The 26,768-nt window shown below is 45.3% G+C and overlaps 1 protein-coding gene and 1 long non-coding RNA gene across 4 annotated transcripts in view; one reads left to right on the forward strand and one right to left on the reverse strand.

Moving 5' to 3' along the window:
- The window catches only part of LOC134933588 (uncharacterized), a 97,497-nt gene extending 91,785 nt beyond the window's left edge, over positions 1-5,712 (forward strand). For both annotated transcript variants that reach the window (XR_010179737.1, XR_010179735.1), the window contains exon 3: positions 5,565-5,712. This is a non-coding gene — a long non-coding RNA (uncharacterized LOC134933588). The remainder of the gene's footprint in view (positions 1-5,564) is intronic.
- The window catches only part of PARVG (parvin gamma), a 59,969-nt gene extending 34,451 nt beyond the window's left edge, over positions 1-25,518 (reverse strand). For both annotated transcript variants that reach the window (XM_063928915.1, XM_063928914.1), the window contains exons 1-6: positions 25,393-25,518; positions 21,913-21,981; positions 14,874-14,938; positions 10,782-10,884; positions 8,293-8,433; positions 3,631-3,746 (exon numbers count right to left, since the gene is read on the reverse strand). In XM_063928915.1, the coding sequence (XP_063784985.1) occupies positions 3,631-3,746; positions 8,293-8,433; positions 10,782-10,884; positions 14,874-14,938; positions 21,913-21,973 (486 nt within the window). In that variant the 5' untranslated portion in view covers positions 21,974-21,981; positions 25,393-25,518. The remainder of the gene's footprint in view (positions 1-3,630; positions 3,747-8,292; positions 8,434-10,781; positions 10,885-14,873; positions 14,939-21,912; positions 21,982-25,392) is intronic.
- Positions 25,519-26,768: the final 1,250 nt, after the last annotated feature.

Here is a 26,768-nt window from a genome sequence, read left to right on the forward strand (position 1 = left end):
TTGGCTACCCTTGAACTACTGTAAAATAACGGACAGAAACGGAGGTGGGAAGACAAAAATGTTGTGTACTCAAAAGCCTTCACATAGCAACAGTGATAACTAGAGATGTGCACCGGAAATTTTTCGGGTTTTCTGTTTTGGTTTTGGATTCGGTTCCGCGGCCATGTTTTGGATTCGGACGCGTTTTGCCAAAACCTCCCTGAAAATTTTTTGTCGGATTCGGGTGTGTTTTGGATTCGGGTGTTTTTTTACAAAAAACCCTCAAAAACAGCTTAAATCATAGAATTTGGGGGTCATTTTGATCCCATAGTGTTATTAACCTCGATAACCATAATTTACACTCATTTTCAGTCTATTCTGAACACCTCACAATATTATTTTTAGTCCTAAAATTTGCACCGAGGTCGCTGGATGGCTAAGCTAAGCGACACAAGTGGCCGACACAAACACCTGGCCCATCTAGGAGTGTCACTGCAGTGTCAGACAGGATGGCAGATTTAAAAAATAGTCCCCAAACAACACATGATGCAAAGAAAAAAAGAGGTGCAATGAGGTAGCTGTGTGACTAAGCTAAGCGACCCAAGTGGCCGACACAAACACCTGGCACATCTAGGAGTGGCACTGCAGTTTTCTAGCGAGAGGATGAGTGCTTCCATCCTCATGTGAATCTGAACCACTAGCCATGAACATAGGCCAAGGCCTCAGTCGTTCCTTGCCACTCCGTGTCGTAAATGGCATATTGGCAAGTTTACGCTTCTCCTCAGACGCTTTTAATTTTGATTTTTGGGTCATTTAACTGAACTTTTGTTTTGGGGATTTTACATGCTCTCTAGTATGACATTGGGCATCGGCCTTGGCAGACGACGTTGATGGCATTTCATCATCTCGGCCATGACTAGTGGCAGCGGCTTCAGCACGAGGTGGAAGTGGATCTTGATCTTTCCCTATTTTAACCTCCACATTTTTGTTGTGTGGAATTATATGCCAGTATCAATAGCAATGGCCTACTACTATATATACTGCGCACAACTGAAATGCACCACAGGTATGGATGGATAGTATACTTGACGACACAGAGGTAGGTAGAGCAGTGGCCTTCCGTACCGTACTGCTATATATACTGGATGTCACTGTCAGCAAACTGCAAAACTAAAATGCACTACAGCTATAGAATCTAGATGGATAGTATACTTGACGACAGAGGTAGGTAGAGCAGTGGCCTTCCGTACCGTACTGCTATATATACTGGATGTCACTGTCAGCAAACTGCAAAACTAAAATGCACTACAGGTATAGAATCTAGATGGATAGTATACTTGACGACACAGAGGTAGGTAGAGCAGTGGCCTTCCGTACCGTACTGCTATATATACTGGTGGTCACTGTCAGCAAACTGCAAAACTAAAATGCACCACAGGTATAGAATCTAGATGGATAGTATACTTGACGACACAGAGGTAGGTAGAGCAGTGGCCTTCCGTACCGTACTGCTATATATACTGGTGGTCACTGTCAGCAAAACTCTGCACTGAACTCCTCCTATATAATACTGCTGGTCCCCAGTCCTCACAATAAAGCAGTGTGAGCACAGATATATGCAGCACACTGAGCACAGATATGGAGCGTTTTTCAGGCAGACAACGTATACTGGTGGTCACTGATCAGCAAAACTCTGCATTGTACTCCTCCTATATAATACTGCTGGTCCCCAGTCCCCACAATAAAGCAGTGTGAGCACAGATATTTGCAGCAACATTAATAAACGGAGAGGACGCCAGCCACGTCCTCTCCCTAACATTTCCAATGCACGAGTGAAAATGGCGGCGACGGGCGGCTCCTTATATAGAATCCGAATCTCACGAGAATCTGACAGCGGGATGATGACGTTCGGGCGCGCTCGGGTTAACCGAGCCATACGGGAGAATCAGAGTATGCCTCGGACCCGTGTAAAATGGGTGAAGTTCGGGGGGGGTTCGGTTTCCGAGGAACCGAACCCGCTCATCACTAGTGATAACAGAAGGAAAACTGTAAACCCATCTCACAACAGCAAATTATTTATAACACTGAACAGAAAGAAAAGCTGGGGATCAGGGCTACTGGTGACACCCCAAATACAAAAACAAACCTTGGCAGCCACCTCATGGGTGTATTGGAAGAGCTACTAAGCTATAAAATATTTTTTTTCATATGTTGACAGTTACATCCAACTTATTGATATCTTAACTGGAAAATGTTAACTGGGCAACGCTGGGAGTCCAGTAACCTCATAGATACTTGCCCTGAAGCCCTCCTAGATATATAATGCCCATATATCATGTATGCACAGCGGCACTTACAGGTCTTCAAAGAATTCAGGTGACAAACACCGTCTACTTGTCCAACATTTCAGTCTCCGTGACTTTAATCAGAATGAGTGACGCTAGAGGGAGCTGCACTGCTCCCCACTACCCAGTACATTGACTGCGCCTCTCAAATGTTTGTGGCAGGTGAGGTGTCCCTTTGTCGTCCCCCCCACCACCACCATTCTTACACCTATGTCTATGTACTAAGCCTTGCATAGAGATAAAGTGTATGGAGAAAAAGCACCAACCAATCAGCTCCTAACCGTCATTTTCCAAACACAGCCTGTAACATGGCAGTTAGAAGCTGATTGGCTGGTACTTTATCACCATCCACTTTATCTCTCTCCAAAGCTTAAGACATACGGGTATATGTATGAAGCAGTGATAAGAGTGGAGAAGTGAGCCAGTGGAGAAGTTTCCCATGGCAACCAATCAGCTGCTTTGTATAATATTATAGTATGCAAATTATAAATGTTACTTCAATAATGATAGGTTGCCATGGGCAACTTCTCCACTGGTTCACTTCTCCACTCTTATCACTGCTTCATACATTTACCCCATAGACCCCCAAACACCAAACAATCAGCTCCTGTCATTTTTCAAACATAAGACATTACAGACTTATTAGCCCATAAGCAGATACATTTCACGTCATGACCTTCAATTAGGTTTGCCAAGGTACACAGAACTAGTGCTATTGTAATACAGGATATGTGTCTGCTCTTTTTTCGCCTCTGGAGCAAGAGAAAAAGATTGATGTCAGTGTTTAATGCAGCTGCTGTAAATAAAAGGCAGACCAGCGTATCTGGATTTCTCTGTTTTAGCTGCCTGTATTGGGGTAATTGTGTAGAGAAAGCAGATCAATGCATCTAGATCTCACTATCTCTGCTGTCACACTGTCATGAATGAACAGTGGACAGTAGATGAGAGGACAGGGAGGAGTGATGAGATGTTCCTTCACGGTATTTAAATTTCTTTAAAAAATGATGCAATCTGTATACTTTTATCTCTAGGGAGACATTGGGGCTGATAGTGTAGGGGGATGTACACGCCCACATTGTGCTGGCCACACCCACACAGCTCAGGTCACGCCTCTTCTGCTGCTCGCAATAGGCTCTTGAATATTTTCAGCCCCAGGCCCATGTGGCCCTTAATCAGGCCCAGGCTCCATGAATATTACAGGTGTCCAGTACCCAGGGCAGCAGACATGAACAATATGGCTGAATTGTACAGAAGCAATAGTGTCGAGATTCACACAGATCATAGAAGCAATTCAATTACCGATTACCTCCATCACGATCACTTCTACAGAAACATCCGGAGGAAGGGGCAGGTCGGGCTGGAAGCGCTGTGCTAAGGCAACAAGCAGGTGCAGGGTGGCCAGAATGTCCTTGTTGTAGATCACTAGTTGGGAGAGACAAAAATAATGAATAATATTTAAAAAAAAAAAAAAAAACGCTTACGAAAACTGGTGCTGTGGCCGTGACACAAAACAACAAAGTATTCTTGTTTTTGTTTTTTTTCCAGTTCAAGCCAATAGCAAAGATCTGTTTGGTTGCTATGGGTTTTTGCAAATATATTGGTAAATATAATGAAACTTATGTTTGCAGTCCTATCAGTGTGAGCTAAAATCTCTCTTCAGCACACCCGCAGATGAGATTGTTCTAGGACTTTACCTAGATCCATCGATGGTGCTGGTAAATTTGTTTACCGAGCTCCAGATTTAATAACATTACCATTGTTTCTCTTCTCTTCCCCAGACTGTGTGAGTACTCTTACCATGGGGCATGGATTATTGCTGGCTACACTGTGGGTCTATTTACTAAAGCTGGGTCCATCTAGGCTATATGTTGTCTGGGCCAGCATATCGGGCACATTGTCTAGTGTGTGCTCACTATTGCACGCCCCCACGGGTCGTTTGCCAGGTCCTGGCAACATACAGATGCAGGGGGATGCGGCAATGAACGATATATCTGTGTAAGCACACCCATCATTAAACGTGTACTCAACTTTAGCCTTGGAGAGAGATAAAGTAACCACCACTTGGCTCATAATTGTCATGTTACAGGCTGATTTTGAAAACACAGTTAGGAACTGATTGCCTGGTACTTTATCTCTCTCCAAGGCTTAATAAATAGACAGCCAGATCCTGGGAGACCTAAACCTGACAGCGAGTTCTTACATATAGTTACTTATCAATGTGTCACAGCTTGATCGCCACAATTGCTGACACCAATCTCCTGTAGCCTACGCACGCGCAGTAGGCCAGCCAGGTGGTAGCGCACTATACTATTCACTATTCGCATGGACGGCCCCCCAAAATTAATTCTTCATTGCTTGGTTAAGGAATGATGATTTTCTCACTGCAGCCAGTGAGTAATAAGCCCCATAGTAAGGGATGGGGCGGTGCAAAGCGTCAATCACATAGGGTTTGGATTAAGAGATGGGTTAACAGAGGGTTTAAGATGTGTGACCTTACTGGGCCTAAGGCTGGGTACAAACCGTTATGACTTTATGGCGGATCCGCCCTTGCAAGCAGCCGATCCAGGTAAGCATATACGCTTACCGATTGGCCGCTCGATGTATCTTGCACAACAGCCAGGCGAGATGTGACGTTAGCCCCTGCAGAAAGTGTAAGGGTGGTCGTCAGACTGCCTGTACACACAGCCAGATGTGCAGATATATCGCCGATCTAGTCAAGGTTCGGCTGCCTACACAGTCTATTTTTCCTTGCGATGCCGATCCCACGGGACCGCGCATGTAAGCTCTCATGAGTAGGGTCCTCTTCCCTCATGTGCTTATCCTTTTCTTACTTTAATGATCCTCAACTGCCCAAATCCCGCAGTTTTTTGGCCACCTTGAAACTGGTGTAGATATGCTTAGTTACCCTGTTCTTGTCCTATATTGTCTTCAACTGTAAGTCACTGTTTTCCTGTTTTGATTATGTGCATATGTACTCTGTAATTGGGCGCTGCGGAACCCTTGTGGCGCCATATAAATAAAGGATACTAATAATAATAATAATATACACACGGTGCGATATGCACTATATTTCCTTACGATTTTGACTATATAGTCAAAATCGAAAGAGATATGGCAGCGTGTGTACACACCTTCAGTTGATGTTATGGCAATCACTAATCATATATGTGACTGACATGAGTGACGCCCCTATCAGCCGATGATTTATCATTTCCACGTTTTTCCATATTTTTTTGCTAGGTGGAATGAGCATCTCAGAAAACCTCACAGTAATGGAGCTCTGTACCTGCACGTAATATGTATGATCACCTTTCCTGTCCGCATCTGATGCCCATTAGATAGGACTATTAGCAAGAGCATGTCATTAAACGAAAAGCCTTTATCACAACTGTGAGAAGCGCCATTTGTACTATGTATTTATATTTGTTTAGCTAGAAGGCTGATATTTTTGTCTTTCTTTCACAATATTTCTGAGTTTAAATTCGCTCTTAGCTGACGTAAAGGCTGCACGGTTGTCAGGGAAACTATAATTATCCGGCGTTCTATTGTGTAACATCCCATGCTCTTTTCTTCCCCTCCCTGTGATGTGGCGGCACGCTGCTCGCATTACTGGGTATAGTGAGCCATCTGTTGATCTGAAATGTGCTTCATCCTGCATCAGTCTCTCCATTGTACTACTGTGTGTGTGTATATACCAACACATTAGGAGTACCACAGGAATATCATCCTAACTAGCTGAGGTACCCGGTTTCAACCGGGCACAGGTTGGCTGGGCGGAACATTTTACCCCTTTTCACCCCCTTAGGAGTCGAATTTAAAAAAAAAAACACTGCTTAGAGGGTGGCTGCAAATAACTGTCACAGTTTCCAGACTACCCAGCAGGTCACATGTTCCAGGTCACCCGGCAGGTGCACAGGGAGAGTTCACTAACCGTCACATTTTCCAGAGCACAATGGTGATGCATTGTAAATGGGAGGTGGACGTTTTACCACATAATTACGAAACGAAGCAACCCATTACAACTCCATATTTTTCTGCAAATCTACAGACCAGGCAAAGGCATCATAGAAATATGTCGCTTAGAAAAGTCATCCTACTGCTATTAATATATAGATGAAATGCAGTTTGATCCAGAACAAGAAGCATTTCTTGTAACACTCAAAGCAAAGGGTCCATGTTATTATGCTTATGCCTGATGATGTTGTTTTATAAATAAAGTTGAATAAAACAAAAACAAATGGTCCAACCTTAACCGTATACAACGTTGTCATTTACACCCCTGCAAGACATTGTTTTCTGTTACTAGCCACCAGGGGTGTAGCATGGGTGTAGCAGGTGCTCAAGGCACCGGCAGCTGGTAAAGGCGTCTGAATGGGACCCATTTTACTTTGGGGCAATATTGAAAAATAAGTGCCTACACCGGGGGGTAATCTTCCTATGGACATGCTACACCCCCTAATGTCACCTCTGCTCCTCCTACACGGGTGCACCTCAATGCATTTCACAGTGATATCCGGCAGACATACATCACCTCACATCTCCTCTCCTGTGTATTATATGAACCCCCTCCCTCTACTACTGTTTTATAGCCATAAGCAGTCATATGACATATATTATATGTGTGCACTCCATCCTTCAGTAAGAACCAGTTATGGTTTGTTACCGCTGACACACAATTAATATTATTGATTAACATCCTCTCTTATATATACAGCCATAACTCCCCTCAACAGTCAATCACTTCTGTATTATACGGATTATTATATATTTTCTACAAAGGCTTAGTCAGTGGCCTTTTAAAAACTGGATCAGAAATATAGCTCAGGAGGCAGCATATTATGTGTTTACATCTGACATTGGGGGTCATTCCGAGTTCATCGCTCGCTAGCTACTTTTTGCAGCCGTGCGAACGCATAGTCGCCGCCCACGGGGGAGTGTGTTTTAGCTTTGCAAGTGTGCGAACGCCTGTGCAGCCGAGCGGTACAAAAACAGTTTGTGCAGTTTCTGAGTAGGTCTGAACTAACTCAGCCGCTCCGATCACTTCAGCCTGTCCGATCCCAGAATTGACGCCCTGCAAACGCCTGGACACGCCTGCGTTTTTCCAACCACTCCCTGAAAACGGTCAGTTGACACCCACAAACGCCTTCTTCCTGTCAATCTTCTTGCGATCGGCTGTGCGAATGGATTCTTCGTTAAATCCATCGCCCAGCAACGAACCGCTTTGTACCTGTACGACGCACCTGTGCATTTCGGTGCATACACATGCGCAGTAGTGACCTGATCGCTGCCAAAAACGGCAGCGTATAATCAGGTCGGAATGACCTCCACTGTCCGTTATAAATCCGCCGTACAGACAGAATTCCACCTTCTGTCCGCAGGGACATGTACTGTACAATATACCTGGCAGGGGCAGTCCTGCGGCGTTACATGAGGCGGCAGAGCGTCGGGTCATATTGTACGTCAGTTTCTGGTGCTCTTATTCCATTTACAAATGATTCCTGCTCTCGGATCATAAAGAAGCTCCTTGCTCATGGGTAATGGCCGTACACTTACCTGCTAGTGATGCCAAATGTGGACGACATGATTTTATTTTTAATTTTGTCCACCAAATTATGCCCATCATAAGCACATGTATTTTAAAGCTCAGAGCATGCGATATCTATAATGTGTAATAAATATATATACAGGGTGATTCAAAAATCGCAGTACACCCTTTTGTTTCAAAAACTGTGCAGGAAATGGGAAAACTGACTTAGATTCAAGATGGCCGATTTTAAGATGGCGCCCAAGTTCGGTACATACCCTAAAAGGTGAGCCCACCTCACCCGTACCTTACTGAAGTATTCAGTTTTCCAATTTCCTGCACAGTTTTTGAAACAAAAGGGTGTATGTATATATATATATATTATATATATATATATATATATATATATATATATGTTTAGCATCGTAAGTAATCGGTACATACGGCTCAGGTTCCACTTCATCGGACGTTCCCCCAGCTGCAGACACTCTGACACGGCCTCCAGGATCACCCCCAGTTTCCGCTTCTGGTTGCTGGCTGTGAGGGTGATTTCTTCCACGTCTAATTTAATTTGCCCAATCTTCTCTGTGCATGACAACAAACGCGGCAGTATTAAACAGAGCATTGTTTTCAGTACCCTGCATTTCATTTTCCAGATTAATTGTTTTCGCATTATTGATGTCTAAATTCCAGGAACCCCCTGCTTCTAGCTTGGATTTGGCACAATTCGGAGATACTCCCGTCCAGTAATGTAATAAATGTGTGCCACGTGTTTATGTATGTATATTACACAGTATACACCCATTAACTCAGCAAAAGACTATAAAAACATTTCACGCGGTACGTGGAGCGCTGCAGAATTTCTACCTTACAATAACGGGGCCTTTATGCCCTCAAATGCCCACTCTCCCCGAGGGAGAAATTTAGTAAAGCTTGGGGAGAGATAAAGTAGCAACTAATCAGCTCCTGTCATTTTTCAAACACAACCTGTAACATGGCCGTTAGGAGCTGATTGGCTGGTACTTCATCTCCATCCACACTTTGATAAATCTTTTGGGAGAACCCAAAATGAAAGGGATTTCCATCCAGCAACACTCCCATTTCCCAAGGGAAGACCGAATTGCTGTACTCCATTGTGTGTGGTGGACCCACGACGAAACTAATCACATTACCACTACCCCCTTCCCTTCCTTCCTCTCTACGATCCCCCATTGGGGGTAACTAGAAGCGCCAGCATGTATGCATTAGGCGGCCCGTTTGGTCACAGCGCCTGGTTAGCTGTACGGAATCAGTTCTAGGCCCTATGCGCACGTACAGTGCCTTGCAAAAGTATTCAGCCCCCCAACGCACATTTCAAAGTTTTGTTACCTCAGAATGTGGTCCCGATTTAGCATTAAGGGGGACATTTACTAAGCAGTGATAAGAGCGGAGAAGTGAGCCAGTGGAGAAGTTGCCCCATCAACCAATCAGCACTGAAGTAACATCTATAATTTGCATACTATAAAATGATACAGAGCTGCTGATTGGTCGATGGGGAAATTTCTCCACTGACTTACTTCTCCGCTCTTATCACTGCTTAGTAAATGTTCCCCTAAGTAGAATTGCTTTAACACTGATCCATGAAGCACTGAGAACCAATGTGAAATCATAATGTTTTTCCAAATCATTCCGCAAGGATTAAAAACAGCAAAACAGGCTTGTACAGTAATGTAACCACTGTGATTGCCTGCTCAGGTGCAACACATTATCCCACATGTCACACAGCCTGAGCATTGGCTCCACCTGGGTAGGAAATTAGCGGGTCACCGATTACCAGTTCTCTAGTAACTAGATACCCCTCACGCTGTGAGGGTGCACAGTACGATAGAGATAAACAATCCGTTAAATCATAATGAAAATTTAAAAAAAAAAAGAGCGTTCCTAGTAATAAGTTGGACCTAATTATTATCGGCAAGCCACAAATCTGGGGAGGGACAAACTCAGAATGGAACAGTACTTTTTACTTCATCAGGACAATGATCTGAAAGAAAGACCTCGGAAAGATGAATGCTGGTGCAAAGTGTCAGAGTCCTCTCCTCTCATGGAAAATCTGTGGCAATATCTCCAACTTGCCGTCCATCACCGCACCCCAGCTAGCACGACACAGCTTGTGCCACTGTGTAAAGAGGAGCGGCCTTCCAAAGGGTGGCTGGCTGCAATCTCTGCTTGAGGCGCTTCATATAAGCTGGGAGCAAGTTGCATGAATACTCACTAAATAATATATATTTTTTTTTAATTACTTTATGGTTCACAATTATCTGTTTGTTTTTGAAGGGAAAAGTGGATGCATCAGTTGCCCATGGCAACCACTCAGTTACTACCTATGATTTTACAGAATGTACTTGATAAATGGTGACGCCATAATGCCGGCTCCTCCTCAGTGACCGGGTGCTGAACTGTGACATCATCGTGCAGGATCCGGCTCCTATCAGTGAGGAGGAACCGGCAGTGTAGGCAGGGTCTCCAGGGAGCAGTCCAGCATCTCCGGAAATGCCGATAGCCCCAGAGTGATGTAAACGGGGGGGCTTCTCCCTTTACGGGCACGTGTGTGTGGGGGGGGGGGGGGGGCTATTGTCCGATATGGTTGTCACCGACCCCAGTGTCACCACTGTTGCTAACGGCAACCTCCCCACTCTTCAGAAAGGCTTTATGCATTTCCCTGTAAATGTGGATAAAGATACACTTTGTCAGGGAAGGCAGAGTGCTAAGAATCACAAACACCAGGGGGTGCACTGAAACAGGGGGAACACTAGAGCGGGGGGGGGGGGGGGGGGTACACTGGAGCAGAGGGGGACCTGTCTCCTAGTAATAACAAAATTAATATAAATGTAATGTGCAACGTGGGCCGCAGAGCGGGCACTGGATAAATCGGACATGTGTTGGTGGATATTTACCTAAAAGGTGATGAAGAATTAAACCATCAAAGAGATCCTCTTCCAGGCTCTTCACCACGATGTGTTCTTGCTGTAACTCATTGTTGATCCAATCAATAAGGAACTGAAAAACCAGACGCAAATCTTAGCTCGCTGTATTATACCTATTTCAATTATAAATGGAATCAACTCAGTATTCTAGACAGATCAATAGCGTAAAAAACAAAGGGCCAGATGTACGAAGTCTTGAAAAAAGATAAAGTGGAGAGAGATAAAGTACCAGCCAATCAGCTCCTGACTGCCATGTCACAGGCTGTGTTTGAAAAATGACAGTAAGGAGATGATTGGTTGGTACTTTAAGTCGGTTGGTAGTTTATCTCTCTCCACTATCACTTTTCAAGGCTTAGTACATCAACTTTGCAGCTGTTGCATGAAAATACTGCTGGGATTTTGTCTAATTGTTCTCCTTATTGCTATGATAAAATTGCTGATAAACAAACATGTTCAGGTATTTTTAGATGAGCTATAGGGGGTCAAGATGATCGCTCGCTAGCTACTCTTAGCAGCCGTGCAAACGCATAGTCGCCGCCCACGGGGGAGTGTATTTTCGCTTTGCAAGTGTGCGATCGCATGTGCAGCCGAGCGGGCCGAATTTTTTTTTGCAGTTTCTGAGTAGCTCTGGACTTACTCAGCCCTTGCGATCACTTCAGCCTGTCCGGTCCCGGAATTGACGTCAGACACCCGCCCTGCAAACGCTTGGACACGCCTGCGTTTTTCTAAACACTCCCTGAAAACGGTCAGTTGACACCCATAAACGCCCTCTTCCTGTCAATCTCCTTGCGATCAGCTGTGCAATAGGATTCTTCGTTAAATCCATCGTCCAGAAACAATCCGCTTTGTACCCGAACGCGCCTGCGCATTGTGGTGCATACGCAGTACTAACCTGTTCGCTGCGCTGTGAAATACGTCAGCGAGCGAACAACTCGGAAAATGACCCCCATAGGCCCTCACTGTATAGGAGTACGGTGTATCCTATCCTTAGGAACATGCAACCCCATTAGAGCTTTCGGTTCTGGAACCTGCATTAACAACCCCCTTCACCCAACAGCAATCCCCTGGTGCATTATTTCCTATATAATAAGTTGATAATGACATTGCAGATGGCGGGAATTACAGTGGCTTGATGTGAAAGTGTTCCATTATCCACTTTCAGTCTTAATTTAAACCATAACAACAATGCACACAGGGGACACAATTGTATGACAAAAGGTTGCACACAATATACGGCGTTCTCATACTAAGCCATTGAGAGAGTCTAAGAAGTCGGCGAGTTCTTAATAACATGCCGGATAGAACGCTATGAATATATTTACATATCTGTCATTACATTACATACTGATTAAATGGCCAGACTCTGGATAATGACATGCAAATGATCACACCGCTTCAGTCTTCCTAGCCTCATACCCACCTAATAACCAGGGGAATGCGATTCTTCTCCAGGTTTTTATTGTAATGGGGGTGAATCATAGAATACTCCTGAGCGAATATTTATGCAGATATTTGTTAGATTGGATTTTTAATACAAGTAGAATTTCTGGAGGTCATTTACGAAGCGCAGAATGTAGAAAAGGATGAGATGCGCGGCGCAATTCATGTGGCGCCCAAGAGACGCCTGCGCAGCCTAGAGTGATGTGCGCTGAGTGTGCAAGAAGGTGAGAAGGGCATTGTGCAAATGCACGTGTGTCATAGTCCAACTACTTACCCCGTGAGCACCGCCTCTTTAACAAAATAACATTGTTTAAATGAATCATGAGTGAGGGGATATTGGGACTGCTTATTACACGATGGTTAACAACTGATGGTACTGTAGATGGTTTTGACATTGACGGCAGAGATCCAATGCGTCTCCACCATCCAAGACACAACGGGGCATAGAGCCTAGCTCTGCCCCCAATGAGACCTGCAAAGTCCCGCCCCCACCTCTGATTGGCCCTCTGCCCAGTGAGTATTAGAGCAGACACAATCATGCACAGGTGCAAAATGGGTCCTGATAAAATAAAAGGCTAAACAGCGACTCTGCCCACCATCCAGGGTTCCCGACAGGGGGAGCAGGTACAAAGTAGGGGCCTCAGAGGGGACCACACCTCCTCAGCTATGCTGTGACCATGCCCCCTGCAATGCACCATCCTACAATTGGGCGTAGGTGCACCACCTCCAGTGGCCAGGTTCTCCCAAGTACCCGGGCCCGCACAGTGTCCTAGCGGCTCTACCAGCCACCGTCATCCTGCTCTGCAAGCCTGTATAAATTTCCGCAGTTGCTCCTGGCAACAGTCAGGCAGCGCTATTAAAGAGGATAACCAGTTTGGGCTACCGCTGAGCAAGCTTCTCCATCTCCCGTGAAGCTCTTTGTTGTGGGTCTCTAGCCTCAGTCATCAATCCCCGACTCACAGCGTTAGATTACGTGGATAAATTCTGGAGGTTTCGGAATTTGTCCAGTTTTGGTATTTTTGAGGTCCCCAAATAATTTAGCAGAGTTACACTTTTTTTTGTTATTAAACTTTCTAGGGTATTCAATTATCCGCAAATTCGCAGCAATTTTTCGCGGCAATCGGGCGAAAATTGCCGCGAAAACACTCCGTTTTTCGACCTATTTAATTCCAAACGGGTTTCACCTGAAAATTCTTGCAGTGAAAAGTGCAGGTGAAAATGGGGAAATCAGCCTGTACCCCAAAAAATGCTAAACTAACATAGGAAAACAGAAGAGAAGTGTGTTAGAGATCACATTAGAGAGTTTTTGGGGACTTAAATTGTGTGAAATGGCTGTTATATGCATTTTTAAAAAAATGCAAAAAAATGATAGAAAGCAAGTTTTTTTGAGCAAAATAAATGCTCTCATTAAATTTGGGGTACATGAAAATGGGTATAAGTATATATTTGGGTCATTTTAGGGTACTTTAAAAAAAAAAGTGGAAACAGACCGATTACTCCCATCTGGAAGCCTAAAAACATCTGTCCCACTCATAAAGCACCCCAATATACCTGTCCCATACCTTGAACCCCAATTTCCATCACTTTGTACTTTTTCACCCCAAAAATGACATGTCATTATTGGCCAATTAAAAATAATTAAAAACTTCAACGTGCCTAATTAGTCATTAAGGGGGGTGTCCCAGGAGTTCTGGACCATATCCAAACATTTTTACCTTAAAATAGTGACTTTTTCCAACTTTTCACCTGCTTCAGAGTAGGTGAAGTGGAATTAGTGAAAAAATGATCACCGATAAATTTTCCAGGAAAATTGAATAGGCTGTAATTGCGTTTCGCGGGAAAAGTCCGGTTTTTCGCGCGAAAACCGGACTTTTCACGCGAAAAGTTTGTTATCGCTGCTAATTAAATATACCCCTTTGTCTTAAGTGAACAAGGATGTTATCAATAAAAGCACCCCAAACCATTACACTAGCCAACATCACAGTGGTATCAAACCTACAGATACAAATCAATATGTCCTGGCTTCTGGAGTAGTGGTTGATCTCCCACACTCCCCAATAGAGTTGGTCAATCTCCCTACAAAGAAGTGTTGGCTGGGACCCAGCATGATGCGTGATGCCCGTCAATCATTGTGAGGACATGATTTGAGCAGATCATGTCTATACAGTAACTGGTAATAAATAAATAGATAATATAGGTTTCTATGGGGTCTGCTATGCTGTCAGGTTTGCCTTCGTATCTGGAGTTTAGCTCCGGTAGCTAATACCATCTGAAGATGGCGTTAGTCTATAATAGCCTATGGGATACTACGACGCAGATTTTGTCAGAGAGGGAATCCTCCGGATTCCTCTCCGTCTATCCCCGATGATGCATGATATACACACGGAGGACCGGAACCAGGAAGCACTCTATTTTCAGATCTTCACCGAGACTCTTATCAGAACCAGTCTCCCGACAACACCACAATGCTAATTTACACATGACGAATATACGCAAAAATAATTGATCACGTCTGTATTCAAAATGTGGATTTTGATAAATAGGGCCCACTGCACTGTACATTGATGACACACAGTTTACAGTGCGTCCCAAACGTGTCATACTGTTCAACATATAACATACCTGCTTCAGCTCTTGGAATTTCGCGTCATTCTCCATGCTGGGCTGCAGAATCTTTTGGACTTCACCTAGAAATAGGTCACATGTGTGGATACTGAGGTTTAGGATACGGGCTGGGAGGTGCAGGAGAGAAGGGGCAAATATGGAGGTTTCTCATACAAGGGCGGGAGAGTTATCAGTACGTGTACAGAGAAATCACACACAGAGAAGGCAGTACTAACACCTGCACTCCTGGACGGACTCACACATCTAGCCGTACACATACTGTACATAGCTGTAGTCAGGAATGACAACTTATTACTGGTACATGCGTACATAGGACCACACTAACACACAGGAGAACATGTACACACGCATATACAAGAATAATGTACAAATGAACACACATGCTGTAATATGGTAACTATTGCTTCATACATCTACACACAATGCCCTAATATGCCGACGACAACCGTTAGGCCAAGACACACTAAAACAATAACACTTGTGCACATAAGAAACACAGGGGTCTATTTACTAAGCCTTGGATGGAGATAAAGTACCAGCCAATCAGCTCCTAACTGTCATTTTTCAAACACAGTCTATGGCATAGCAGTTAGGAGCCGATTGGCTGGTACTTTATCTCCAGCGACTTTATCTCCATCCAAGGCTTAGTAAATACAGTGGGGATTGAAAGTTTGGGCACCCCAGGCAAAAATTAATTTTAATGTGCAAAAAGAAGCCAAGGAAAGATGGAAAAATCTCCAAAAGGCATCAAATTACAGATTAGACATTCTTATAACATGTCAAAAAAAGTTTGATTTTATTTCCATCATTTACACTTTCAAAAGAACAGAAACAAAAAATGGCGTCTGCAAAAGTTTGGGCACCCTGCAGAGTTAATTTATCAATGAGTTATATCATATGTAACAAATTTTAGAACCCCTTGCGTATGATAAATGGCGCTCCAGCCAACCAGCTCCCAACTGTCATTTTTCAAACACATAACTGTTATGATTAATGGTGCTCCAGCCAACCAGCTCCCAACTGTCATTTTTCAAACACATAACTGTTATGATTAATGGTGCTCCAGCCAACCAGCTCCCAACTGTCATTTTTCAAACACATGACAGTTAGAAGCTGAACACGACAGTTGGGAGCTGATTGGCCGGAGTACCATATATCATATGCAATGAGTTTTAAAACTCATTGATAAAATAGCCCCTAAATCTGGAAACAAGTTGTGGGCATGCGACGCACAATGCATCCGAAGTAGCCAGTAGCTGTGTCTGTGTCTGGTCTCGAGTGGTTGGAGAATAATGACAAATAGGTGTGTCTGGGAAGTGAGTATTGAGACGCACGGAACAGCTGCGTCTGATGGGAGTGCCTGTATTAATGCATATAACGAGATTTATGGTAAGAACTTACCGTTGTTAAATCTCTTTCTGCGAGGTACACTGGGCTCCACAGGGAATAACATCGGGGTGTAGAGTAGGATCTTGATCCGAAGCACCAACGGGCTCAAAGCTTTGAGTGTTCCCAAGATGCATAGCGCCGCCTCCTCTATAACCCCGCCTCCGTGCACAAGAGCTCAGTTTTTTGTTAACCAGCCCAATGCAGTAGCAGGAAAGGAGACGACAACGGTTAGTAGCCACATACACCACACACTCATGACAGGAAAGGGTGTCAGCGGCTAATGCCTTACCAACCCAAAGAAGCTAAGTGCGTCAGGGTGGGCGCCCTGTGGAGCCCAGTGTACCTCGCAGAAAGAGATTTAACAACGGTAAGTTCTTACAATAAATCTCGTTTTCTGCTGCGGGGTACACTGGGCTCCACAAGGATAGACATAGGGGATGTCCTAAAGCAGTTCCTTATGGGAGGGGACGCACTGTAGCGGGCACAAGAACCCGGCATCCAAAGGAAGCATCCTGGGAGGCGGAAGTATTGAAGGCATAGAACCTTATGAACGTGTTCACTGAGGACCACGTAGCCGCCTTGCACAATTGCACCATGGCGCGCCGCCCAAGAAGGTCAAACAGACAGTAGAATGGGCCTTAATGGTAGCAGGAGCTGGAAGACCAGCCTGTACATAAGCATGTACAATCACCATTCTAATCCATCTGGCCAAGGTCTGCTTATTAGCAGGCCAGCCACGTTTATGAAAACCAAACAGTATGAAGAGAATCAGACTTCCGAATGGAAGCAGTTCTCTTCACATAGATACGGAGAGCCCGTACCACATCCAAAGACCACTCTCCAGAAGACAATTCCGGAGAATTAAAGGCAGGAGCCACAATCTCCTGGTTAAGGTGGAAGGAAGACACCACCTTAGGAAAGTAACCAGGGCGTGTTCTAAGAACTGCCCGATCACGCTGAAAAATCAGATAGGGGGACTTACAGGATAAAGCCCCCAGGTCTGAAACGTGTCTAGCAGAGGCAATGGCTAGCAGAAACAAGACCTTAAGGGAAAGCCACTTAAGATCTGCGGATGCAAGAAGTTGAAATGGAAACTCTTGCAAGGCCTCCAAGACCACCGACAAATCCCAAGGGCCACAGGTGGGACATAAGGAGGCTGAACGCGTAACACACCCTGAGTGAAGGTATGAACATCAGGCAGAGATGCAATTTTTCTCTGAAACCATACCGACAAGGCAGAAATATGAATCTTAAGGGAGGCCAGACGAAGACCCAAGTCCAGGCCTTGCTGTAGAAAAGCCAAAAGTTTGGCTGTACTAAACTTGTAAGCGTCATGATTGTTATTTGCGCACCAAGCAAAGTAAGAATTCCAGACCCTATAATAAATCCGAGCCAAAGCTGGTTTACGGGCTTTCAATATCGTTTGAATGACCGCCTCCAAAAAACCTTTGGCCCTCAGTACGGAAGCTTCAAGAGCCACGCCGTCAAAGCCAATCGGGCCAGATCCTGGTAGACACAAGGGCCCTGAACGAGGAGGTCTGGTCGTTGTGGAAGTAGAAGGGGACGCCCTAGCGAGAGGCCCTGGAGGTCTGAGAACCAATGCCGTCTGGGCCACGCGAGAGCAATCAGAAGTAGTATGCCTCCTTCTTGTTTGAACTTCCTTATCACTCTGGGCAGCAGAGACACTGGAGAGAACACAAATGGCAACCGAAAGTTCCACGGGATTGCCAGTGCGTCCACGAACGCTGCTTGAGGATCCCTTGTTCTTGCTCCGAAGACCGGAACCTCGTGGTTGTGTCGAGACGCCATCAGATCTACATCCGGAGTGCCCCACTTGTCCACGAGGAGTTGAAATACTTCTGGATGGAGGCTCCATTCCCCGGCGTCCACATCCTGACGACTGAGAAAGTCTGCTTCCCCCGGAATGAACACCGCTGATATGGCTGGTTGATGGCGTTCCGCCCATTGAAGAATCCTCGATACTGGTTGCGGGTATCCAACAACGCTCCCAGGTGCACCATGCTTTGCGCAGGGACCAGGGAAGATTTCTTCCAGTTGATGAGCCACCCGTGGGCTTGCAGAAACTGGATAGTCAGATCCAGATGGCGTAGGAGAATTTCTGGGGAATTCGCCAGGATCAACAAGTCGTCCAGATACGGTAGGATCCTGACCTCTTGACGGCGGAGTACAGCCTCATTACCGCCATGACCTTGGTGAAAACACACGGAGCCATGGTCGTCAAAAGGTAACGCCCGAAATTGGTAATGGAGGTTGTCCACAGCAAACCTCAGATACAACTGATGCGACATTGCAATGGGAATATGCAGGTAAGAATCCTGTATGTCCAGGGAGACCATATAATCCCCAGGTTCCAAGGCCAGAACAATAGAGCGAAGGGTTTCCATACGAAACTTGGAAACCCTTGATGCGGGTTTGGGGCTTAACCACACATTTGCGCAAATATGTGTAACGAAGATCTCTGAATTCTATTATTATGTGGGATTTACATCTAGTTACTGTTATCATTCAGGGTGCTGGGGGAAACCAAATGCCTTTTTTTTTTCTTGCTCAGAAATACCCCTCCCTTTCGAGCACCTGAATGATATCACTAAGCTTATTGAGCAGCTACCAATATATATGGTTTCTTAGGAACGGCATCAGGCTCTGTGTCATCAGTGATCTGAAGAATCATCCTGATTGCCTCCAACAAGTCAGGAACATCTACCTGCGAACCAGCCTCCACATCAGAACTATCAGGGTCAGTATCTGAGGGGTCAGTGTAGACACCGTCCTCATCAGATGAGGCGTCAGGGACAGTGGTAGACTGTGAGGAACTAATGGCCCGTTAAGATGACCCCTTGGTCTTAGGCGGGCGAGAGTCAGATTTCTTTTTAGTCAGTGACTGGTTTAATTGCTGTAACTGATTGGAGATTTGATCCACCCAGGGCGGATTAACTGCAGGGACCATAATCGGTTGTACCGGTACAGGGGGTCCCATAGGGGGCTTAAGTTTAGTTACAAGCGTAGTTAATAACGAGGAAAATGTAGCCCACGGTGGGTCATTTTGAACTCCCGTTGCCACTATTCTACTGGGGGGGAAGGGAACCCCCAGAACCTGAACTCTCTGCTGCCAAATTTTCCTCAAACATGCCCGCAGAGTCACCTCCACACACTGTGGGATCAGCTCCAGCTTTGTTGCCCCCTGTAGCCGACATAGCTAAGAGTTCAATCTTAGGCAACACAGTACAATATTAGCTGCAATATACCTGACAACCCTTGTGCAGCTTATGTACTCCGCAACCAGGGAATTCAAGAGGTATATGGTGTCTAAAAATCACAAAGAAACATACACAATGAGTATAACTTGTGAGACACCTATATCAGATAATAAACCTGACGCACTGAGCCCCCTCAGGTCTAGAATATAGGGATAGCAATCTGAGTGAGAGACACGAAATGGAGGTCACACAGCAGGTACATGCACACACATATAGTCACAATGTACAATGCAGAAATTATGACATGCAATAAAACTGCACTGGACTAGCAATACAAAGTAATACTCAGTATAGCTATATAATTAGCAGATATATCAATTTTTAGGAGACTGACCTTTATGATGGGCCCATCATAAAGGTCAGTCTCCTAAAAATTGGGACTGAAAGGATCGATTGAAAATAAGGGGACTCACTAATTTGTTTTCTCTTTGAGGAAAAAGAAACTATACGGACCGGAAATTGTGTATAGCAGCGCTGGGAGATCGCCTCTTTATGTTATATTGTGACTAGAAAGGAGTGGTGCTCCTTATTTGGTGGTTTGCCGAGCTGCAGCTAGGGCGCAAGTTACTGTTACACATTTTTTTTGACCAATGCACAGTAAAGACTGGATGTATATCACAGGGTACTTGTACTATATAACCCTGACCAAATGCACTGTTTCTTAACAAACACTGTCAATAGACATGTAGAATACTAAAGTGTCTTGTAAAATGCACAGCGCTGACATGCAGGAGGCTTTACAAAGGAGGATTTGCCCAAACAGTCCCAGGAACAGTGTTGCTCTGTGTAATGGCGCCCAAACGCTGGTTGGGAGTGAGGGAGAGAGATGCAGCTCCAGGACGGGAACATTACTGTAAATGGCGCCCTGGGGCTGGGGGAGGGGCTACAGGGCCAAGCCTTATCCACTGGTACTATGGGCTGTAATAAAAACGGTTTTATGAGGTAAAAACCGACCTATGCCCTTGCCCTGGTGGTTTAGTGGAGTCCCTGCTCGATGACAGTGTCCACGCCAGCGCGAGCGGCCCGCCTCCCACCGGCCGCGCCGGATCGCATTTTCAGCGGGACCCGCCTAAGGGACCCACTTACCTCCCCCCTGAGTGCGGCCATGCAATCCAGGAGAACTTCGGCGAGTGTGTGACTAACGGTGAGCAAACCGGAGCCTCCGCTGTAAGTACCCGGCAACCAGGGTGCGGGAGTATACAGCGCCACTGGGGGAGGTGATGCTGCAGCAGGAGATGTCAAATTGACATCTATCACTGCTGCAGCCCTTGAAGTCTTCTATCTTCGCTTAAAAAGCTCTTCTCGGGGCTGCTGTAGCAGCCCACCTGTTGTATGCCTGCTTACTGCAGGGCACCAACTACAAAACTGAGCTCCTGTTCACGGACGCGGGGTTATAGAGGAGGCGGCGCTATGCATCTTGGGAACAGTCAAAGCTTTGAGCCTGTTGGTGCCTCGGATCAAGATCATACTCTACACCCCGATGTTATTCCCTGTGGAGTCCAGTGTACCCCGCAGCATAAATATGGTATTCGGACGCAGTTGGGGCGCCTGTTTCAGACGGATGATGGCTGCAGCACAGATGCCAGAAAAATACAGGGGGCGGTTCGACAGGGACGCTAGAAAGTAAACGGGTATACAACCGACGGATAACCTAATTAGTATAATTTAGGGGTCTATTTACTAAGCCTTAGACAGAGATAAAGTAGATGGAGATTAAGTTCCAACTAATTAGCTCCTAATTGTCATGTCACAGGTGGTGTTTGAAAAATGACAGAAGCTGGTTGGCTCCATCCACTTTAGCTCTGTCTGAGGCTTAGTAAATAGACCCCTAAGCCCGTAAGCTGCTACAGCTGGACGCAGTTTCGGAAATGGCTGCGTCCGACTCCGAATCACCCACATAGGCTGTAAAATAACAGATAGCGACGGGCACAGCTAGGTTTCCACCAGACAAAATGAGTAGACTTTGCTCATATACAGTGGGGTCAGCAATCAGCACATAAATGCATATCAATAACTATTTGTTAAGATGGCAGTTTTATTCCCCTTGTCCTTAGCTACTGTGATAACTTTCTTTTTAGGCTGCTAGAATGCCTGCTGGATCTGCCTCCATGTTCCCAATGGGCACGGACAGTGTGAGGATAGTTGGGAGCACTGGACAGGTCAGTAACAAATCACAACTCACTAGTAGGGCCAAGGTGGTTTATAGGTAGTTTTCCATCTTCTTTAGCCAAAGATCATCCATATAGAACAAAAGGGCCTTTATTAGGGTAAAGATAAATCATGTCTGCAGGGATATGCTCCAGTTTAGAAAGGGTGAAACCTGCTTGAATCCCCCCAGTATGCTGTAGATAACACGGATTATAAATTACCTCGGATTTCTGTGTCAAATATCATCTCTTGGGAATCACCGGATTGCGCTACTGGATCCATTTGTACTGCTGGAGGATATTAGAAGAACTCCGTCAAAAACATCAACATGATCTATCTATTCCACCATACACATACACCCGTGTGCGACCATATCTGAAAGATCTGACCCTTCAAGGTTCTGGCCGAGTGGAGTATACAGAGGACAGATCACACGTATGGTCAGATGTGCCCACCCTTCGTTCACAATTCTAGGGGCCTTCAAGCAGGGTCAGGCTGGAAAGGGGGACATCTGCGCTCCAGGTCGGTGCCTCCAGAGCTTCTTGGGAGGCAGGTAGGGAACGGTGCGTGGCCACTCCTATCGCGAATTACACACAATCAGTGCAGCCATTCTTTACCTGCCTCCCAGCCTGCAGCCAGACAGTGAGTGGCTAGAGCTATCCACCAATTAGAGTGCAGCATTCTGTACCTGCCTCCCAGCCTGCAGCCAGACAGTGGGTGGCTAGAGCTATCCACCAATTAGAGTGCAGCATTCTCTACCTACCTATCAGCCTGCAGCCAGACAGTGAATGGCTGTCAGCATGTTGATTGGTGGATGGCTGGAAATATGCACCAATCAAAGTGCTTGCAGCCATTCACTGTATGGAAGCATGTGGAGAGACTACAGGGGTAATTTGACAGCCACATTGCACTTTGAGTTTGCAAGAAATTTTACGCATTGCTGTTTGAATTCTCTATGACCGAATCAGAGTGTCAGCTCTTTAGGCAAGTTAATCACACTTCGTTTTCTCTAGCTATGTAAAAGCACTCAGCCTATATTTACTTCCTCTACTGTAAATGACCCCCTCTGCTATGTACCTGTTCCTATGTACAATCAGTGTGTGCAGCTATAAGCAGGGACATGCCTAGTTATCCTGTCGCCTGGGGCTGTAAGTGACATTCCTCATACAAGGCACCAGCAGTGCTTTCTAGGAGTTGCCTGCACCAGTTTGCAGACAGAGCGACAGTTTCCAAACATTTTATTTATCATCCAAGGTAAAAATGAATCATTTAGAATTTTATATCAAGAAAACTGCCATTTTTTAAAATGAATTCCCTTCATCTTGTCGCCTGCTGTCTCGGATTACCTCATTATAGGAACTCGCCTAAACGTAACACTCTACAAACACCTTCATATTTACACCGACTTCACTCATTATTTTATTAGTCAAAGACTATAGAATTTTGTAGCGTTATGGATTTCCTTCTAATTAGTACCGATTGTCTGTGAAGATTTTGTAGCCACTGACTAAACGTTAGGAAAGAGAATATATGGCAAGTGATTATGGGGGAGGTTTATCAAGCCTTGGAGAGTGCTAAAGTGGAGTCGTTGCCTAGCATCCAAAGAGCATTTAACTGTCATTTCAAAGACGGTGCTAGATTAATGACAGAAGATGAAGTGCAGATTTGGCCAACTTCTTTGCATGATCACTCTCCAAGACTTGGCACATCTCCCCCTATAGGAGAATAAACTAATGCTGCTTTCAGATCGCAAATGGCGGATCCTACCCGGTAAGAGAAACGTTACTTACCGGGTGGGAACCGGCATTTGCGCTCTGTTGCTGGCTTTCCAACCCGGCAATATACCGGGTCGGTTGCCATAGCAGCGGAGGGCGCAGCTGCAGCAGGGGCGGTGGTGGAGGCGGCGCCGGGAGATGAGCTCATCTCCTGCGCCGCCTCTGCCTATGCTGTGAATGGAAGCCGTGTCGCATCGGAACGGCTCCCATTCACACTGCACCTGACCTGGTAATCAACTCGGTAATAACCCTTCTTTTTTACCGGGTTGAATTACCGGGTCAGGTGACCCGCTAATTCAGAAAAGGACCTTTCACATCGCACACTGACCCGTTTCGACACGGCAATATGCCGTGTCGATACCGGGTTTTTAGTGCGATGTGAAAGGGGTATAAAAGAGAACAGTTTATAATGAAACACATTGCACAGTGCACTTGCTGTACAACATAAAGGAAGTTTGGTATTTCCTCAGCTTGGTTGCGCCGAGCACGTGCGAAAACCTGCTCTAGGATCCCTCTCTGTGCAAGCTATGAGCAGACTTAGGGGGGTATTCAATTTGGTCATTTTTTCACCCCCGCCTATGCAAAAAAACCTGCACTTCTCGCTATTTTAAGGGCAAATGGGGATTCTCCGTATTTAATAGCAGGGCCGTTTTTTTCACCTAGGCAAAAAATTCAGCAGGAGCAAAAAAATACATGGATCGGCCAATCTACGTGTTTTCACCACCTGCACCGGCAAAAACACGTCTTTTTTCACAGATTTTGAGGCATTTTTCGCCATTGCCTTTTCACTAGAAAAAAAAAGGTGAAAAAAGGCATTGGTGAAATTGCCTTAAAAACGGGCATAAAAAAAAACGGGCTGCAATTGAATAGGCAGTGGGCCAATTCAACAGCTCCTAGATTACTAGCGCTAATTGAATATCCCCCTTAGGGGGTTGTATCCGTTCTCCGAGCTGACACTCTTTCATGGTTATCCGCTGCACTGATCAGAATATGCTGCTGCTGATGTTATTTTCTGGCCCTACCATTTACCACATGCTGAACGCAGGAGACGCATTGGGTAAATGCAGGACACCGCAGTCCCCATTAACCGCAAGAGGGACAGCGCAGGGGTGGATTAAGAGAGGAGGGGGCCCGTGTGCAGTCCAGGCCCCTCTTTCTGCAGATGGCGGCTCAAGAAAGTGGACTCTGGTGCTTTGCCATTGTCTCCTGTGCATGAGCAAATCCTCAGGAAAATGGCCACCACCCCATTTTCTTGGAGATTAGTGCAGCGTTGTGATAGCTCCGGAGAGATATCAAAACACATTGGTGCATGGCATCCATCGTGCCCGTGTGCACCAAATGTAGATACGCTGCTATGACTGCGGACTGAAGAAATTAAACAAGATCCAAACTGCTTTGCCCCGTACTTTAACCCAATGTAGCCTGAGGGGTGACATAGTCTCAAGTTTTTTGGGGGGCGAGGAATCTGAACACGGCACTTGACCCATTTTAGGGGTTTTATGCATAAGTAGAGACCAGTGGCTTAAATATGTAACAACTAAATAGGTAATGCCCTGCAACAAAAATATATTATACATTAATATCTTAAGTTTCAATTAAAAAAATAAAATATACTATCAGTTACATAGCAGCACTTTCTGTACACTTCACCAGCTACGCTTCAAACTTCTGATTACTCTTCTTTTCCTTACTAAATATACAGTGGTCATGTGACATTTTATTGGGATTCACTGGACCAAACCAGCAGGAGAGTAGAGGTCACCGCTGTTCTAAACCTGCAGGAGATGCGGCTGAACCTCCATTTCTTCCCTCCAGTCCAGTTAATATGTGAAGGGTTGCCACCTGTAAGCATGGGAGGTGAGCCCCAAAAGCCCCACCAGCAAATCGCATCTCATACTTAAAACTTGTCTAAAGCGGTCAGCTCACCTGCCTCAGTGTTCACGTCAGTCAGAAGCAATAGCCGACAGAGGCCTGTATAACACAGACGGCGAATATGTCCTCACTAGGAACGTTCAGTTACATCTCTCTGCTGCAATATCTAGGAAATGAAAGCCAACAACTGTGTTACAGCATCGTGGTGGCCACATCCTCATCCTGCGCTGAATACCAGCGTTGTCAGTGACTCTGACGCTGGCTGTGGTTGGAGCAAGTTGATCAAGACTTCCCCATTTGTTTTGGATGGAGGCCTCGGCAGTCCCTCCTTCGTGGGGGACATCAAATACTCCAAATATTTGTAAAGCATGCAAAATAACAGTATAACATTCAGAACTATATATAAAAGTAACATTTATACAATACTTACGGACAAATGTATCAAACCTCAAAAGTGGCAGTTGCCCATAGCACAGTTTAGAAGGATTGCTAGATCTCCGCCTGAATTTCAAGCATACCCTTTATAATCTAGTTCCTCCCAATGCATACCTCTGTTTGCAGCATTCCGTCTGAGAGGAGAGGACAGGAGTTAATCAATAAGCAGCGACAGACACCATGCTTTCACCTATATCCCCGGCACCATCCTGCTTTATGTCCAATTGGTCCTTTTCTCTGCTATATGACCTCTCAGCCCTAGCACTTATGCCAAGACCAACTCCTCCACAATGCTAATCCTTATTAAACATGATCTGAGATCGCAGGCGGCCCATGCAGTGGAGAATGAGACTGAACCTCATTGGGACTCCGGATTTGTTCATTGAAGGTAAAGAATATTTAGGTAGGTCTTGCTAAGCTCCAGTGGACTACCGTGTTGTTGCCGATCTATGGCTCCAGAGGTGTCGTATAGAATATCTACAGTATTTAGGTCAACACCAGATGGGTTCCATGCATTAGGTCAACAGGTACTAAAGGTCAAAAGATAGAATGTCAACAGTGGTTAATGTCGACAGGGTCAAAAAGTCGACATGACCATGGTCAACACAAGTTTTTTCAGTGTTTTGGGTCAAATCTTGTATGCCTGGTAATTTGTGACCACCATCCATACAAATGTATACCCCCATGGGCTCGCTTTGCTGGCCACTATACCCAATCGTAGTCCACGTGGATAGTATATCAAACAACTTTTGGGAAAACTTAAAACCCCCACACAAAAACACATGTCGTTGTTGTTGTTATGTCGATCATTTGAACCTGTCGCCCATAAATGCTGTCGACCTTTCACCTGAAGGGTCGACTATATGGTGATGACCTATTGACTGTCCACCTAGACACTGTGGGGTATATTTACTAAGGTGTGAGGTTTTTTTTTTTGGTTTTTTTTTTAGACGTGGAGTTGTTGCCCTTAGCAACCAGATTCCACTCAACATTTA

Source organism: Pseudophryne corroboree, chromosome 6 (genome assembly GCF_028390025.1).
Source record: "Pseudophryne corroboree isolate aPseCor3 chromosome 6, aPseCor3.hap2, whole genome shotgun sequence".
NCBI lineage: Eukaryota > Metazoa > Chordata > Amphibia > Anura > Myobatrachidae > Pseudophryne > Pseudophryne corroboree.